General features: G+C 32.5%; 1 protein-coding gene across 2 annotated transcripts; it reads right to left on the reverse strand.

The window, feature by feature from the left end:
• Positions 1 to 257: 257 nt before the first annotated feature.
• LOC148626644 (transcription factor Dp-2-like) lies at positions 258 to 17,250 on the reverse strand. Of its 2 annotated transcripts, XM_088570805.1 has the most exons (12): positions 16,895 to 17,250; positions 16,159 to 16,286; positions 10,093 to 10,156; positions 9,626 to 9,684; positions 8,354 to 8,499; positions 7,793 to 7,958; positions 6,877 to 7,020; positions 5,950 to 6,018; positions 3,550 to 3,698; positions 1,980 to 2,146; positions 1,175 to 1,262; positions 258 to 660 (listed from the first exon to the last, which is right to left on the reverse strand). In XM_088570805.1, exons 1-12 carry the CDS (start codon positions 16,938 to 16,940, stop codon positions 465 to 467), a joined length of 1,422 nt encoding a protein of 473 aa, XP_088426931.1. In that variant the 5' UTR covers positions 16,941 to 17,250; the 3' UTR covers positions 258 to 464. The 2 variants fall into 2 exon arrangements, with proteins under 2 accessions (XP_088426931.1, XP_088426932.1); XM_088570806.1 differs by lacking the exons at positions 16,159 to 16,286; positions 16,895 to 17,250 and adding an exon at positions 15,295 to 15,433.
• Between the last annotated feature and the right edge of the window lie 273 nt (positions 17,251 to 17,523).

Below are 17,523 nucleotides of genomic sequence, written 5' to 3' on the forward strand. Positions count from 1 at the left end.
CGAAACATGGCTATACTACAGATATAAGACTTGTTACTGATTTCTACCACTATAGAAGGAAAAGTCTCAGACTTAACCATTAGAAATATTAACACTCCCCTCTTACACAATTAATAAACAGAGGTTACAATAACCAAAGAAATTAAAAGCATATATATATTTTTCAACACATCAGTTTACTACACCAAATCCTGAGCCTATCTAACCACTGCATAACCCTTCAATTCTAGAACAAAAAGATCAGGTTTCTCTTATTCTTTTTATTTCGGATTCAATGCTTCTTTTCTCTATCCATTCAGTAAAATCATGCCCTCCTATAAGCTTTCGTGACTCTCTTCTGAAAAAATCAGAAATGCCATTTAAACACAGCTTATCTTCACAATAAACCAGCAATTCTCTATCACTTTAATTCTTATATTACAGTCCCATTCCCTGATTCATACAAGAGTTCATCTGATTTAATTTTAGCTCATATCAAGCGGACTTGATCTGTCATCTTCTTCCTCTTCTTCTGAGAATTCTGATGGGGTTTCTGTTGCAGATCGTGACATTGTGTGGGAACCAAGACCTGATGAATCCTGGGATATCCCATGACAAGCCATGGCTACTTCCATATCTGAGGTATCACTGTTGGTGTGTGTCAGAGCTGCTGGCTTGGATCTATAAGGAAATTAGCAAGGTCAAGAATAAGTCATAAAATATCACACAAAAAATCAAGCTTTAATCAATATTTCAGGGAATATGAAGTGAACACATGAGCTTAAATATCCTTAAACAATTCCTACAAAATTAATTCCTCAATATTTAACTCTTTTTTTCCCTCAAAAAGGAGCCAATAAATTTCCTAGGTAATAAAGGACTTTCATCATATTTTTCATTCATACAAGTATATTACCATAACAGATTTTAATTTCCAATACTTTAAATATGTTTTTGTCTTCAGGCATTGATAAATACCTTACTGAATTCTCCTGAAATACATTAGGAAAAGTGGTAAACTGCAATACTACATAACTGACAAGCCATTATTTGCATTATTACATTATTATAAAGTAACGATACCAAACTTTTTACACAGATTGATTTGCTTACAGCACAGTCATTCTGGATTCTTATCTCTTTTTCATCAATAAATGTTAAATTAAATTAAATCAAATCAAATTAACATTTTTACCTAGAGCTATGTGGAACCGGAGACAATCCAGTCGACATAGGCCTAATTCCACTCTGCCCTGCATTGGCCATACCACTGTTGGCTAGATCTGAAAAGAGGAAAGTGATATGAAATGTTAATACATGGTAGCTCACTAAGTTTTTTTTTTTTAATAGACGAAATGATCTTATTTTAAAAGAAATGTGCATTTAAAAACAACATGTTTTTTCTTGGAAACGAAGAAAACAATTTTTGAGCAGGTAGGGTTTTTTTTGTTACTTGTTGATGAACTTTATAAAAATGGCCTGGCAAACTATTTAAGTTCAACTGTCAATAAAAATGTTGTCACAAGCAGGCACATGAGAAGGAAGCACTATAATTATACTTTCAGCATTATTTTAAGTGTGTTTAATCTCTTACTTTGATGACAGAAAAATCAAAATGAAAATAATAACCGAAGAAAAATTAACAAGCTATAGACAAGTATTTAACACTTGTCAATTCTTAAAGCATATAAAAATAAATACATGCATTTCTAACTAATTTTAACTAGAAATACTTTTACTGGATTTTAATGTGCCAGCTCCAAGAAGCAACAGCAGTAGATAGTCATGTCATAACACACAGACATTTTATTCTGACTGCAGGACGACCCATCATTTTATTTCCCAGTATACAGCATACTTAACAGAGAAACAGTAGCTCTTTGAAATGACTAGGTCATGGAAATAAATACTACTACCACTGGCACTGAAGATGAGCGCACGACCACAAGATCTCAGAGGTGATCTAATATTTCTTTGGAAGAGGATTAACAAATACATACCTAAGACATATGGGGTCAGTGACTTTGGAATCATTTTGATAGCTTTGTTTAGGTCTTGCTGTGAACACTGGCCTTTTTCTAAATTTAAAGCCATTCCCATCCTTTTCAAGACTTCTATGTCATCGTGTATTTCAAACGTATTGTCAAAATTAAATAAATACTCATACCTAAAAAGAAAAAGAAAACACATTGTCTGAAAGCTAGTTTTATTATGCTATCAGTGTTCTAGGATTTTTGAAAATTTTTAGGCTTCCATGGAAGAGTCTCTTTCCCAAATTTTACCAATTGTGGGAAATAGAAAATAGGAATCCTAAAACACTAGACAAGGTATTTCTTACGAGGTGCAGAGATGAATTACATGATTTGATTGACTGTAAAAGATACTTCACCATTCCCCGGTTGCATAAAACATCTCATACTGAGATTTTCCTCAAACCCGTCCTCAGCTCAAATTAAGACCAATTAGATCATTTGAAATTGAAGATTTGAGGAAAACACAGGACTTGAAGAAATACTCAACCTCAGATTTTTTTTTTGACACGCAGGCCAGGCCTTTCAAGGTCAGGAATTTTTATTACTGTGATAAATGTAAAAAGGGGAAAAATTTCTTGCCTTCAATAAAAAAATTAAATAACAATTGGTTGAACTATGGCATATTAAGGCGCTTAAAAGTTAATTCCTTGGTTCTCAGACCATTTTTTAGGAAAACCTATGAGGGAATAAGGCATTTCTTAATAACCTTTTTTCTCCCCATTTTTTTGACAAAATTTCCATACTGCTCACCCAGGTGATTAGAGATAATTTAATTCCTTCACTATGGGATTAAACAGTCTCATGCAGTAGATTTAATTTATTGGGCATATTTAAGGTCATGACATCCCACCTGAATGCCATTCACCAACAGTTTACATTTTATGATAAATTATTTGACATATCAAATGTGAAAATGTTACAATATGTTGTTTTGGTGATGAAAATGGCTTTATATCATCTATGTCTATTCCACATGAATTATTTTATTTTCACACGCCAAAAAGAACAATTGTTGAAATTTGTCTGAAAAAATCTTGAGATAAGGTTGGGTATTATACGGGGGAAATCATTAAGAAAATTATGAAATTGTTTTAAAATGGGAGAAACAGATAACCTACATTTCTGCCCAAAAAAATGTATGAAGGGTACTTTCTATATTGTTTACAGAATAAATCTTGACGTGGGTGCTTTTTTCCTTGGAATTTTATTGATAAGGTAACAAGCAACTTGTAGCCATATGTCCCTTACCACTGCAAAAAAAAGTTAAAGTGTGAAAGTCCCATTAATTCCTGTAAAATCTGTCGAATCAAAATGGTGGCACAATATGATCATCTATTAATGGTGACTAACAATCCTACAAAATATGAACTAATACTCTATCTGAGGAGTGTGAGTGGACAAGTATCGGTATTTATATGTCCCCTTCCACATAATGGCATGGGACAATAAAATTGGGCACCCCTATTAAAGAGACAATGTAGGATCTGAAAACCAAGCAGTTAACTCTGTGAGGCATAAATAGATAGCTTTGACCTACTTGTCATTGGATATTGAACAGTCAATGACAGTTTTTTTGCTTGTATTGACAATAATGAAAGGCAGTTGTATCGCTGAGTTTGGTGCAGGAGGTCCTTGAGTTTGTTCTAACTCTCTGTTCCTCTGAACTAAATTTTTGAAGGCTATTTGCTACAATAGAAAAAAATATTATAGTTGAAAAGGCTATACCAACACCTTTATTAAATGTGCCAAGACATATCATTTTTTTTTATACAATACATTTAGCAATAATATGTACATGTGTTTGTTTCACAATTTTTATTCTGAGAATCCCTTAGTCAGGGGAGTGGTACAGTAGTTTTGACTTTCGCAAATTCCAGCTTTACTTGATAAAGCTGAGTGAAAAATACTAAATAGACTACCAAGGTAATACTAAATGCAACGAGTCTGAAAAATTATTGCCTTAAATATAGTAAATAAAAATGTCATCAACAATGACCTTTCCATTTATCCTTCAGAACATGACACTCTATCAGACATCAATTAGCCTGAGAGTGTCACTGAGACACGACATTAGACATTGATGCCCAGAGCTTCCAGTTTTAATCATTAACAGTCCCAGGACTGTTTCAGTTGCACTCCGTTTTCAGTCATTACAGATACTGGCTCTGAATGCATAACATCTATCATGGTCAACCCTCACAAACAACATCTGTACACACACTCGCTCTCTGATTCAATACTAATTTATCCCTACTGTAACACTATAATTAACTTCTAGAAAATACTGCAATAAACACTCACACTCGACTCTCAATGGCCATGAGAATGTCTGTCTCAAAATTCATCATGTAGATATTAACATATGCCACCCAAAAGGGAACCACCACAAATTTTCATTTCAATGAAAGTGTAGAAATACTTAGATGTACAAGTTATTTAGTTATTAACATTAAGTAATTTTTAATTGAACTAAAACAATTTTGTGCATTTAAAGCCAACTGCATGTATCCCAAGAAAAGGCAGTGAGTTATTGTCATCTATCCACTATTACTGAATGTTAAATATATCAGGTCATTTTTGTGAGTGCCAAATTTTAGTGATTTACTTTATGAATAGGGCTCTTAATTGGTTGTGGTCTTTATTATTCAGATTTTATGGAATGGAAATTATATAAAATAAACAGATGTGCTTTAAGCAAATGATACGCCCGTTGCCCTTTAAACTTGTCCTTATGCTTTTAATGAATTTATATGATCCACTACAAATACTGTGAAAACCACCCCCATCTCCCCCCAAAAAAAGCTAATAAAAAAATGCACAAAAATTTTGGCACTATCAAGGCTACCTCAACTTTAACCAAGTTTCTTGTCTTGATTTTTCACCCATACATTTCTATCTTGTTTAAAACAGACTTTTCTGACAAGGTTACCAAGTACTTTTTACATTTATTAGTCGATCATCATAACATATGATCTGCTTTAAACAATTAAAGAGTAAAACTTCATAACACGGAAAAGTAAAATTTGACATTTATACAAATCGTAAGGGAGCTTACTTCAATAGATATGAACAATTCACCAAAGTTTCATAAAAGTTAGTGAAAGTGTTTTTGAGTAATTGTGCCAAAACTTAAAAATCTCCCTTTTTTTAAGTATAAAAATTCATAACACTGAAACAAAAAAATCTGAAATTCATGAAAATAGAAAGAGTGCTTACGTCAATAAATATGAACAATTCACCAAAGTTTCATAAAAGTTAGTGAAAGTGTTTTTGAGTAATTGTGCCAAAACTTAAAAATCTCCCTTTTTTAAGTAAAAAAATTCATAACAAAGAAACGAAAAATCTGAAATTTATAAAACAGAAAGAGAGCTTACGTCAATAAATATGAACAATTCACCAAAGTTTCATAAAAGTTGGTGAAAGGGTTTTCGAGTTATTGTCTGAACTGTGGAAGATGGATGGACAACGGTATACCTTTATGTGTCACATCATCTTTGACAGGCGTATAAAAATATGTCGACTAAATTTTGGTAAGCTTTCATATTCACTATGTTCCAAACCTAGCGAATATAGCGAAAATTTCCAGATAGTATATATGCTATAATCTTATCCTTGAACAAATTCCTAAAAATTAGTTGCATGTACTTTATTTTCAATTTAGAAATGGAAATCTTGATCCTTGGGTGAATCCACATGTAAAATGTGTCGATGAGTTAAGGCATTTACATTATCTATTGTTGAGTACAAACAGCTAATAACAGAGTGACATTATCAAAAGTTTCACTAAAAACAAGTAAGAAATGCAGTGCTGGTACTATTCTACATCACTGATCGAACAATAAAAGGTTAATTTTCACATATATGTATAATGTGTTCAAGATGACATTATTTTTTGTTATCTAGGTCCTTTCTTATGACTTTACTAATATCAGGTTACCTGTAGTATGAGTTCTTGTAGTTGCTGAGTTTTGTGTTTGATTCTTTCTATTTTCTTCTGTTTTTCTGACTGAAATAAGAAACAAGTCAATTTAGTATACATAAACTTCATACACCGACAATCTCCAAACAGATATTCTTATGTATAAATTGGTAGACATGTGAAGTTTAAAGAATTTATCTTGTATAAATAAGAAACGAAACTGGATGCTCAACATAATCACCGACCATGACACACTTTATATAATTTGAACAATGACATACAATTCAAATTCTTCTGTGTCTATGAATTTATAAGGAAATGGTTTTGGACATATGTAAAAATCTGCTGTCTGACCCCTATGTTCTATTTTTAGTAATGACAGTCATGTTTTTTAATTCTGTATAGTAGGGCAAGGACTCCAACATGGATCAACAGAAATTCACCAAAATTACATCATATAGATCTCATCATGTTGAACACTTTTACCCCATCAGAATTTGGTTAAACCTAACAGTTTTGGAGATATATGCAAAAAAACAGCTGTCTGACCACTATGTTCGGTAACGGTGGCCATGTGTTTTCAAAAATCAAAAATCCAAACAGTTATTTGTGCAGGATACTCTAAGGAACAATCATATTAAGTTTCTTCCAAATCCATTCAGTTGTTCCAGAGAAGACGTTTGAAGAATTGTTAACAACAACAATGGATGCCTGATGGTTGAAGCTCACATGACCTACAAGCAGGCGAGCTAAAAACTACATGTGCAGACAAATCTGTCACATACATCAGCTTTGTTATAAACCACAAATTATAGTATCCCATTAAATGCACTAATAAAGATATTAAGTCACAAGTAGTTTAAATTGCAATTTTGGGAAACTAAAGCTGTAACAAAAACTTGGTTCTTTGAAAATATCATTAATTATCACTTAGTGTTAACAAACCTCTAAATTTTGGCACTCTTGAGCAGAATTGGTGGGTAAACCAATCCATCGGATTTCTTTCTTCTCTTTTGATATGATATTCATTGCCATTAGCACATTTAAAGCATCATAAACTCTCCGCCGAATATTTTTCTGGTCATATGCCTGCAAATAATTACATTAAGAATTTATCGAACAATATACAAACATCTGAATTCTAACTTTCCAACTTTGAATATAGCAATTTCAAATCATATTGGGAACACAGCTGCAAATCCTTGATCTTTCTTTTTAATGTAATTTTTATGTAAAACTGTCGATTAAAATAGACCATGCTTAGTACAAGTCTGATATGACTAGCCATATTTTCATTGTGATAGCTCAGAAAAGCTTATAGGCATATCATCCAGTCACATGATTCCAAATCCAACAAGTCATTACTTTATGTGCCTGGCAGAGAAGCAGTGGTTACTAATTTCAAGTTTTAGTATAACTCAGCTGGGGATCAAACCCAGAGATCGAATTGAAGGGTAAATACTTGCTAAATGCAAATTGAAATTCAATTTTGCTAGTAGAAATTATTTCCACTTGCTAAAATTTTAAAGTGGAATTCTGTAAGTAATATAGGTCCAGAAATAACCCAAAAACCTTAAATTTAGCAAGTGTAAATTTTCAGTACAAGCCAATTTTAGCTAGTGGAAAAATTTCTTAAATTCAATCCCTGAAACCAACAACTTCCTATATTTGAGGCAAACAATCTACCACAAGACCACTGAATTAAATCCAATCAATGATTCTTAAGTGTTAAATGCTTATTTAGTTTAATGGAAGGTGAAAAAAAATTTGTACTAACAGCAGCATTACACAATACTGCCAATGCCAATAGGAAGAGCATATAAATATCAGGTAATGTGGTATTAAACAACTATGTTTTTACCTGATCAGAGGGTGACGTCAGATTTCTTGGATCACTGAATTCAGCCACCAATTCATCAGCCACTTCGTTGTATGTGGTCACACCTTTTCTTTGCACCTTTTCACAGACTTTCATGGAGAAATGTCTTAAACCTTTGCCACCCTTCTCACCTTTTTTACCTCTTTTCCTAATAAAAATATATAAATACATTCTTGAATATTTACTTTAGTAACTGTCCAAAATATGACCACAGTTTTTAGTTTATATCATGTAATTGATCGATTGTTTATTCTGATTAAAGTTTCCCTTAAATCTTTTTTCTTAAGTCCATCAGGTGATCATTATTACATGAAACAAAGACCAACACTATCCTTGTTATCACTGTAACACGAGTAGACTTATCTAACTGGTCAGAATGTTTTTTTTTTGCTATTATTCTTTTATTTAATTTCCACACTATTACTTTTAATTTAAAACTAGACATTTCCCCAAAATAACCCTGTAGCCTGTTCAAATCTTTACATTTGGGGACAAATGTGGACAGATAATTCATATTGGACAGAAAATCAAATCTCGATTTACCCATCAGAAAAATCTGGTTCTATGGTTATATCTGCTGCCCTCTTCCTGCTGATCCATGAAGCATCACTGATATGACCTGGTGTATGGGGACTGGCAGCAATCAACTGTGGAGAGCTTAATACTGGACGTTGTGCCTGATGAATTACCTGCAAATATTAATCAGTTAAACATGTCAATAGTTGCTTTGTTTTGGGTCCAAATACATTCAGAGATAATTAGCTTCTTTGTCAAGTGTGCATTATTGTAGAAATGGTTTGCTCCAGCTCAGAATTAAGTGGTTCAGTGGAATGACATGCCATCTTCAGTGATGTTGCTTCTGAAAGCTGGCACATGAAAATATGCTTGAATCATAATGTTCTAGTACAAATCAGGGTTTCTTCCATTGCTCAAATGTTCTTGTCCTGAACTACTTGAAATAACTGATATCATAAATGTATGTTGAACTGTAATAAATCAACGAAGACATTTAGTATGGAATATTGAGGGAAAAGAGAATCATCATTTACTAAACTTAATATACTCAGCTACAAGTTTTTTGGGAGTGTAAATTTTTGCATGCAGTGGAAATGAATTTCCACCAGACCAAAGAAATGTCAGGTAAAAATGCCTTCAGGTATGGCAGAATTTTTTTTTAATTGGCCAAGTAGGAAAAAAGTACAAAATTTGAGATTTGGTTCTCTGAACCAATTGCCTGTACACTGATATGCCAGGAAGGGAGCAGAATTATAGTGAAGATATAAGATAAAGGCTTAAGTTAACAACTGGAGGACATCTGAGAGCTTGATATTGATATGAAACTTGCAAAAATAAAAAAAATATCATAAAATAAACTAAGTCCTCCGGTAATAGGAAGTTGTTATCAATTTTTTTCCACATGAATCCCACCATATGGCAAACCTACAGGGTAAAACAGTAGACCCCCTCTCCTCCAGGGTATTATCACTGTTATTTCCATTATTTTTCATAAAAAATGGAACGAGAACCTAAAAATTGACACCAAATGGCCTTAGTTTTTCTCTGCATCAAATGAGAAATTGGATAATTGGCACAACATTAAGTTAATATTCCATGGTTCCAACTGAATAAGTCAATGAGGTGTCAGATAAAAACATTTTTGTTAAATAGGAAATTACACAGTTCCTGATGTATGGTAAATACTAAATAACACATCACAATTAACTTCTGGTTATGTTCTACTTGTCCTGTGATAAAATGCTTATCTGCGGTATTATTTTTAAGAGGAAAGATGCTAATGAATGACTGAACACCAACCTTGTAAGGTGACATTTTGGCAGGAGAGCTACTGACTGGGATGGCAATGAGTTGAACAGCTACAAAAAAGAAAATAAAAAATTAAAATTAAATTAATACAGGAACAAGAATGTCAGTACACTAAATATACTTATACATGCATGAAGTTAAATGATCAAAACACAAGAAATACCACAAAAATCAATCAGGCAGAATTAATAGCCACTGGTATACATAAATATTTCATCATATTTATAATTAGATAAAGTCTACTAAATCAAAATATTGTGTTACAACTTATGAACAAATTGCAAATATCACGAATGTATTAAATGTATTACAGAAAAGGTACAGTGACACATGCTAAGCAGCATAGAGTTCAGAAATTTTCACAATACATGTATTGATATCTTGTTTAACACACAGAGAAAAATGTCAAAATTTGTCATTTGGTAAGACAGATCCATTTTTCTGATAAATAATCTTACTGTTTTGTCTGGCACTCTGATCTCTGAATCCTGTCAAGTCACCATTAGCATCCAACAGACCTACCTACCAATATATCAATTTTTTTTAATCCATGGGAAGGTTAATGATATTTTTGATTGTCCCTCCTACATTGTAGTTGTTGTAAATGGCAAACTAAACATGTTCACAACATATGTGTTTCTAATTAGTATACATGGGAATACACATATTAACATATAATTTTGCAATTACAAGTACTTGAATTAATATGTCAGTGAATAGAAGTGGGTGAAATTCTGTATGCATACATGTACATGTACTTATTACATTTTCCAGCACAATATACACGAAATATTGTTATTTTTTCCAATTCAAATAATTCTATATCAAACTCTCTAGCCTGCACGAAATACAAATAATTACTCATACAGGTAATAGTAGTGCAGACATGACTAATATGTCTGATGTTAAACAAAATTCCATTTGGTACCACAGAAGTTTTCTTTTTTTTTTTGTTGAATACATAAAAAAAAATCAAAATACATGCTACTCATCCAAACAGATCAAAAATATATTTCACCAAATTTGAGTACTACAGGCCATGCAGCTTGTAATGAACTGTAAATCTTTGCTGATCTTTCAACACAGCACACTATTTACAAAATATATGCCTTGAACTAATTAGCACTGGTCCTTGGTATGGGAGGGACCAGGAACCTAAATTTCTGATGCAGGACTACTGAAATTTTATTTATCTATGATTTGGTTATTTTAATTACTTCTTGGACAGCTTGATATTTTACAATATCTCCAATGACAATATGATACCACAAAAGATACAAAAAATATGTTGTTGTGTGATTGTGACACATTGTTTAATAAAACTGATTGGTCGAAAGCAAAAATTGCTAGAATTTCTAGAATGGCAGATGTGGAATGTCAAGCAGTAAAATATACCAAAAGAATCATAAAGAAAAAAGGTTTTGGACATGTAACTGGGACTTAGACATTGAAAAATATCCCCTAGCTTTATCTAATTTCAACATTTATTTATTATGAAACCTGTAATTATCATGGTCCTGGGACCTTTCAGTTTCATACTTAACATTTACTCTAAATGAGGAATGATCTATTTCTTCTGTTGGACCTTTGACTTTGAACCTGTTAACTCAGTCCAGTTCTTGACCACAGTGAAAACACATATATGGGATATTTTGTTTTGTCTAAATGTATTTATACTGAGACAAAAGCTGCCTGAAGGCAAAAGGTCAACCTTGACCATAAAATTGGTTTGGCAAAGTAATGGGTTACCATTTCAATACAGATTAATTAAGGGTCAGTAATTGTATTGTTTGTTTGTTTGTTGGGGTTTAACCTCCGAGCAGCAATATTTCAGCTATATTCAGATGATGAACATGAAATTGATGATAAAATGAAAAAGGGATGGGACACAAGGACAATGGTAATTGTAAGTGACCCAGGATCACTCCAAAACATTAGTGACCTACATTTTATAAATAAAGAGGCAAAAATTAGACTAGCCATTTTCACTTTGTCAACTGACTTCTAAAAATAGAGAGATTTAAAGAAACTTGCCATAGTACAAATGAGTATATCTAATATATTATGTTCCATTCCATATCTGACATGAACACTAAAGAAACAATTTACAAAGTTTGTACTGGGTAAATGTACTGCAGAGTGAGGAGTGTATGCAATTGACTGAATGAATTAGTCGAAGTTTCAACATATTTTCTACAAAAAAACTATGCACCATCAGACAACAGATTCATACCATATTGGAAAAACAAAGGTGTCAACCTACAGATGTTACAATCAAAAGAGATGCATGACTAAACTAAATTTCAATCCATATGTAGAAAGCAAAGCTTCATCTGAAAGTGTACTGGTAATTTAAAACCAATGACAAATAATGAAATATTGACACTAATCAATCAATCAATGCCCAGTGGCCTTTAGATGTAAACAGTCCCATCTTTAACAAATTTCCCATATCAAATTAAGCTCCCATTCAAACAACCTTCCCCATTATAAGTTTTTATTGACACAGTTTGACCAGCCACAAACTATTATGTAACAAAATGATTAAAATCCCTTGCTAATGATTTCCCTATGTGTAACAGGATATCAATAAGTAATGGTAGTAACCAGGGTCATTACTCTACAGTATATGTACAATAAATGTATTTATTCATATCACAGTATCCGTAAGTGTTCATGACAGTGATTATATTGACCTTCTTTTTAAACCCTAAAGCATGAGAAAGAGTGGGAAAACTGGAACTGATAATTCAACCAACTTAATCAGCACAGGATAAGACATTTTCAAAATAAAACTAAATTAAGGATCCTTAAAATCATACATGTTTCATCATAATCAAGAACAATAGAAATCAATAAATCAGAATGAACTACATGTACATGTAAAATTAAGGGCTTTTTGGGGGTTGATTTTGTTAGCTCTACCTTCTGTTTACTACATGTAGTGATTATTTTAACACTTGTACAAAAAGCAATTTAAACATGCATTGTATGACCTGTATGTAAACAAAAGTCAAGCTAAATTAACGACTGACTATGTCAATAATACAATGTATTCTAAGAAGTCCAGTCTACAGATTTAGCTCGACCAGTTCAGTTGCAACATTTTCTTAGGGTTAGGATTTCTATTTTTTTTTGTAAACATAGATATCTCCTTAAAATTTCTACAGAACATGTGCAGATACATAGTGTAACCCAAAACAAAATATATGGCAATTTATTATGTCAGACGATCCCCCATTTTTACATTATTTTTTTATTTTAATCCTTTTGCTTGCCTAGATCCATTTTTTATTATTTCTTTCAAAGGTCTACATGTTAAGATGAACTCTTTTCATTACATTTTAAATGTCTGAAAAAAATCTGGGTCATATTTTTAAACAACTGTAAATATTTACATTTAAGAGACAATTATGTCAACGATAAAACATCTATTGTTGAAGGAAGGATATTCGCTCTAGTACACATTTTTATTGACATTCTGAAGTGTGCACACATATGTAGCTCTTTTTATGAACCACACAAAAAGTGATTTTAAAATTATTTAAAATTCATTCAGGACCTAAACTTTTCAAATTTTTTCTCCTGAATTTAAAACCCTCTGTAGCAGAATCCAAGCCTTATCACAGCACATTTTTTATTTCACCTTATGTACCAAAATCTGACTCGTGTAATTAGTAATTTTATTAAATCTTAACCTTCATTCCAAATATTAATGTTGGCCTTTCAATATCTGGTTTTCAGCATTTTGATGACAATGTAGGTATGTAACCTAGACCTAAATCTAAAACACCTTTCTGTGGTTGAGTTTAAGGGGAAATACTTGCTAAATGCAAGCTGAAATTCAATTTTGCTGGTGGAAATTATTTTCACTTACTAAAATTTGCCAGTGGAATTCTATATGTCATATAGGTTAAGTCCAGAAATAACACAAAAAACTTACTAAATTTAGCTAGTGGGAAAAATTCTGAAATTCAATCCCCGTCTTTAGGACCATTGATTCACATTTAGATTTCAAATAAAATTTCATTATAAATCCTTAAAGAATTTACATTTACAGAAATGACAATGAATTTGAGAAGATTGATCCATTTTAACAAGATATTACTCAGGGAAGATTAATAATGTAATTACTCTTTATGTGACAAATACATGTTAATATAATAATAGACTCATGATGTATCGATCCGTGAATCTCCCATCTCATGTGGAATTCCATCAAAATTTAATTCTATTTTTACAACCCCAAAGTGCTGAAAAGTACATCAGTCATTAATTACATAAATAATCATGACTTCCTACATGTAAAATGCTTGTCCTCATTCAAAGTGACTGATGTTACATATTAAAGACATTCACTTATTTTTTTTTTAATTTACAATTCCAAAATTCTACCACTGTATGTACCACCTTGGTTTATATATTCTTTCATCATCATCAAAATCAAAATTAACAAATGAATTTAAGCTTAAAACATCAATATTTAACACTGATGAAGTAATGAATAACTGGCCAGATTAGAATCTGATGTCATCCACAACATGCGACAAGCAGGTGTGTGAAGGGGGACAGATGCACAATGTTAACCTATAGAAATGTAAAGTCTGTTTCATCAATCAGAACAGCTGACTATCAAAATGTATAGTCTGTTTCATAATTGGGACAAGGAAAGAAAATTATGAAACAGACTATTCTTTATGCTTTCTGATTCTTTTGCAAATAGCTGAACATATCTGATTTCATCCTAATGTTTGAGATATGTGTACATGTAAAGTATTAAAGTCACAACTCCCCCACCCCCTTAAAATTAATCCCATTCTTCTTTTATATCATGACATGGCACATTTTGGTACAATTTCATAAAAATCTATACACTTATTGTACGAACACAAAATGTCTACGGACAATAACAATGCTGCGGCTGTCGATTTCATACCTTTTTTTTAATGGTCAAATAAAGACTTCCAATAAAAAAAAAAAAGTAACGGAAGTCAAACCACTGCAGGTCCAAGAATTGTTAATTGACAGGTTAGAAGATAAAATACTTGCCAATGACACAAATATATGCGTACATGTATATTTAAAAACTTAAGAAATACATTTTGTACTAGTAGATATTTGCTGAGTCGGCAACAGCTGAAAAATTAAATTTTTTGGCTCTTAGACATATCTAAATAGTCTGAATCGAATGGGCGTTTGTTGTTCTGTAATTTCATTATAACAGGATATTCTTATTACTAGACATAGATTCAGATGATTTGGACTTTAAAAAAGATCATTCAGACTTCCAATTTTTGTAACTTTGGAAGTCCAAACTGCTTCTATCCGAAGAAGTTAACCATGACGATTGATGACCAGTAGTTCGTGAGAAAAATGTTATGCAAGTTTTGGTTACAAACAGAATACAGACCGAGCTGAAACAACATACCCCCTCTTCTTCAATGCGAGGTGTAATTTATGAAAAAAAAAAAAAAAAAAAACACCCCTTCCCAATTCTGGTGATCCAGCTTTTTACAAAATCGGTTTGTGCCAAATTGTCAGAGGAATCTGTCTGTCATTCGGTCTGACATGCTGATTGGTTTTGTCTGTTAGAAGTATTTTTTGTCTGACCGAAATTTTTTTACTATAATTGTAAAAGTGGGCAATGTATTGACATTTACCATTTACATCTGTTGTTGTATTTTGTAATAACGTATGGTGTACAACTCGTCGTTGCGACCACAAGACAACTGAACGATGTTGATGCTGTATTCCCATTTGTGATGATTGTCTAGTGAATACTTAGTCTGTCATCTTTTTATGGATTTAGCGACATTTCAAGCCGATCTCATGAGTTGTTTAAATAAAAGAAAAAATATAAATTAATTTTGCAACCTACTAACCCTATTTTATTCAAAGAGATAACCAGAACCACACATATTTTATCAGGCCTTGGGGGTCACAAATCATGAAAGTTATCTGTTCAATTACTGCTATCCGTGTTTAACTGGTTCTAAATTCAATCCTTAGTACTGATTGTTTTCAAGGTCAACAAAAATGCAGCAATTTTTCTATTATAAAGTCTTTGGATATACATTTGAAATCCGCACAGAATTTGACAACTACTGATATTTATATTCATATATATATATACAGTGTGTTCTGTATTAGCAGTAGATGGTGTCAAGAAAGCCAAATGTGGCTAATTAGATTTAAAGTGTGGCTTATTCAATACATTGGACATTAGCTACATCATTTGTCTAAACCTTTATTTCTATAATGCTAACTGTACAAGTATCATCCAAGTCAAAATCTTTTATTATACTACATGTAGCTTTTTTGTGAATGGGTGATTCTGATACTTATTTAAGGGAATGATAAAACCAGACCAAGATACGGAAATTTTTTCGGACTTTGCCATGTTGCTGAAAATTAAGCTGGGTGCGAAATGTATTTGTCAATCATTTACATCATCAATTGCTCCTTAACAATCAATGACCAATCATAAAAATCCAACTTATTCCAATCGCCACTGTATAAACTACCTCTTTTGCAACAGGCTCAAGTCCTGACTCTTTGTAGAATTTGACAAGGTCATCTTTGATTTCTGTTCCTCCACTGGCTCCTCTGGTTGGTGTAGTCTGCATTATTTTAACAGGGCTCATGTTTTGAGCTGAAACAAAAAATATTGGTGATAAAATAATTTAAGTGTTACAACTTGTGTCTGCAACACAGTTGAATCAGTAAAACCAAAAATATATCAAATTACTAGTCATCGGTAATTAGGAGCAAACTTACATGTATTTATCTAGCTCATCTCTAAGAATATTGGAAAGTAAGTCACTGTTGTTCCAGAGGATTTCAGGTTGTCTCAGTTTAAAATCACATACTCTATGTACAAAGCACTCTCTAAACTTTCCCTGTACAATGTGTGGTGATCTGCCTTAGCTTGGAGCACTTAAATGGGGAAGACAGACTACTGAGTTTAGGTAAAGTACATATACACCAAAATGTGGGGACCTTACAGACAAAAGCTAAAAAGTAGTTAACTGTTTGAAGACTCTCTGGTAAGGCTGTAGGTGCCATCAACTTTGACATTTCATTATCCTAACATGTTAACTCCTTAACAATATGGTATGACGGGGCTTCTAATTTATGCAAATGCACACTGTTCCGTACAAATGCAATTTAGAAGAGATTAACGTGCTTTTTTCAGTATATTTGGACAATAGACCACGAGGGGTTTGTAAACAAGGGGAGGTAATTCGAGGGAAATTTTACCTTCGTCCATCCACAAACTGGCCAGTGTTGTATTAGAATTCGCCATATTTTTTGTGTCTCCTTTCACAGAATCATTCTTTGATGCTTAAGGTTAGCCACTAATATTCAAATATTTGTAAATGAAAGTCAAATCAACCGAACAAAGTCAATAATTTGAGGATTCAGTAATTCCAAATGACAAAATGGCGTCCGAAGAAACTTTTCGGTCCTTGGAATGTGCATTTAATTTAATTATTTTTGCATGCATCTGGTCCCGCATAGCCAGAAAAATCATTTTGAACCACAACGTTCACAACGTAACATGCTTAATTTCCATCCGGTAAAAATGTGTCGAACTGTGAAGGAATGTTTTGTGTATCGGCTCTTTTCCTGCGAATCCGAGCTTGGCGGCGACAAGGACCGAAATGCTACGATTGGTTAATTGTACCACGTGAATGGTGCATTGCGCCTGCGTGATAAAAAGTTCGGGAATTTTTTCGAGCTTTTCTGTCAATTTGAACTGACAATTTTATAAGTTTTTTTTTAATATTTTGTGGTTTTTTTTCAACAATAAAAAATGCAAATTATCATATATCCAAAACGTGGAAATAGTAAAAGTGTTGGAAATTAAGTCTACTATAAAAATACAT

The sequence above is a fragment of the Perna viridis genome, chromosome 2 (assembly GCF_037379345.1).
Source record: "Perna viridis isolate PV_CMFRI_1.1 ecotype Kerala chromosome 2, ASM3737934v1, whole genome shotgun sequence".
Classification (NCBI taxonomy): domain Eukaryota; kingdom Metazoa; phylum Mollusca; class Bivalvia; order Mytilida; family Mytilidae; genus Perna; species Perna viridis.

Coding starts and splice junctions, on each gene's coding strand:
- LOC148626644 (XM_088570805.1), bottom strand. CDS start 16,940: ATGGCGAATTCTAATACAACACTGGCCAGTTTGTGGATGGACGAAG. Junction 16,287..16,894: donor CAGTTTGTGGATGGACGAAG/GTAAAATTTCCC, acceptor TTTTTGTTTCAG/CTCAAAACATGAGCCCTGTT. Junction 661..1,174: donor CCGGTTCCACATAGCTCTAG/GTAAAAATGTTA, acceptor ATTTCCTTATAG/ATCCAAGCCAGCAGCTCTGA.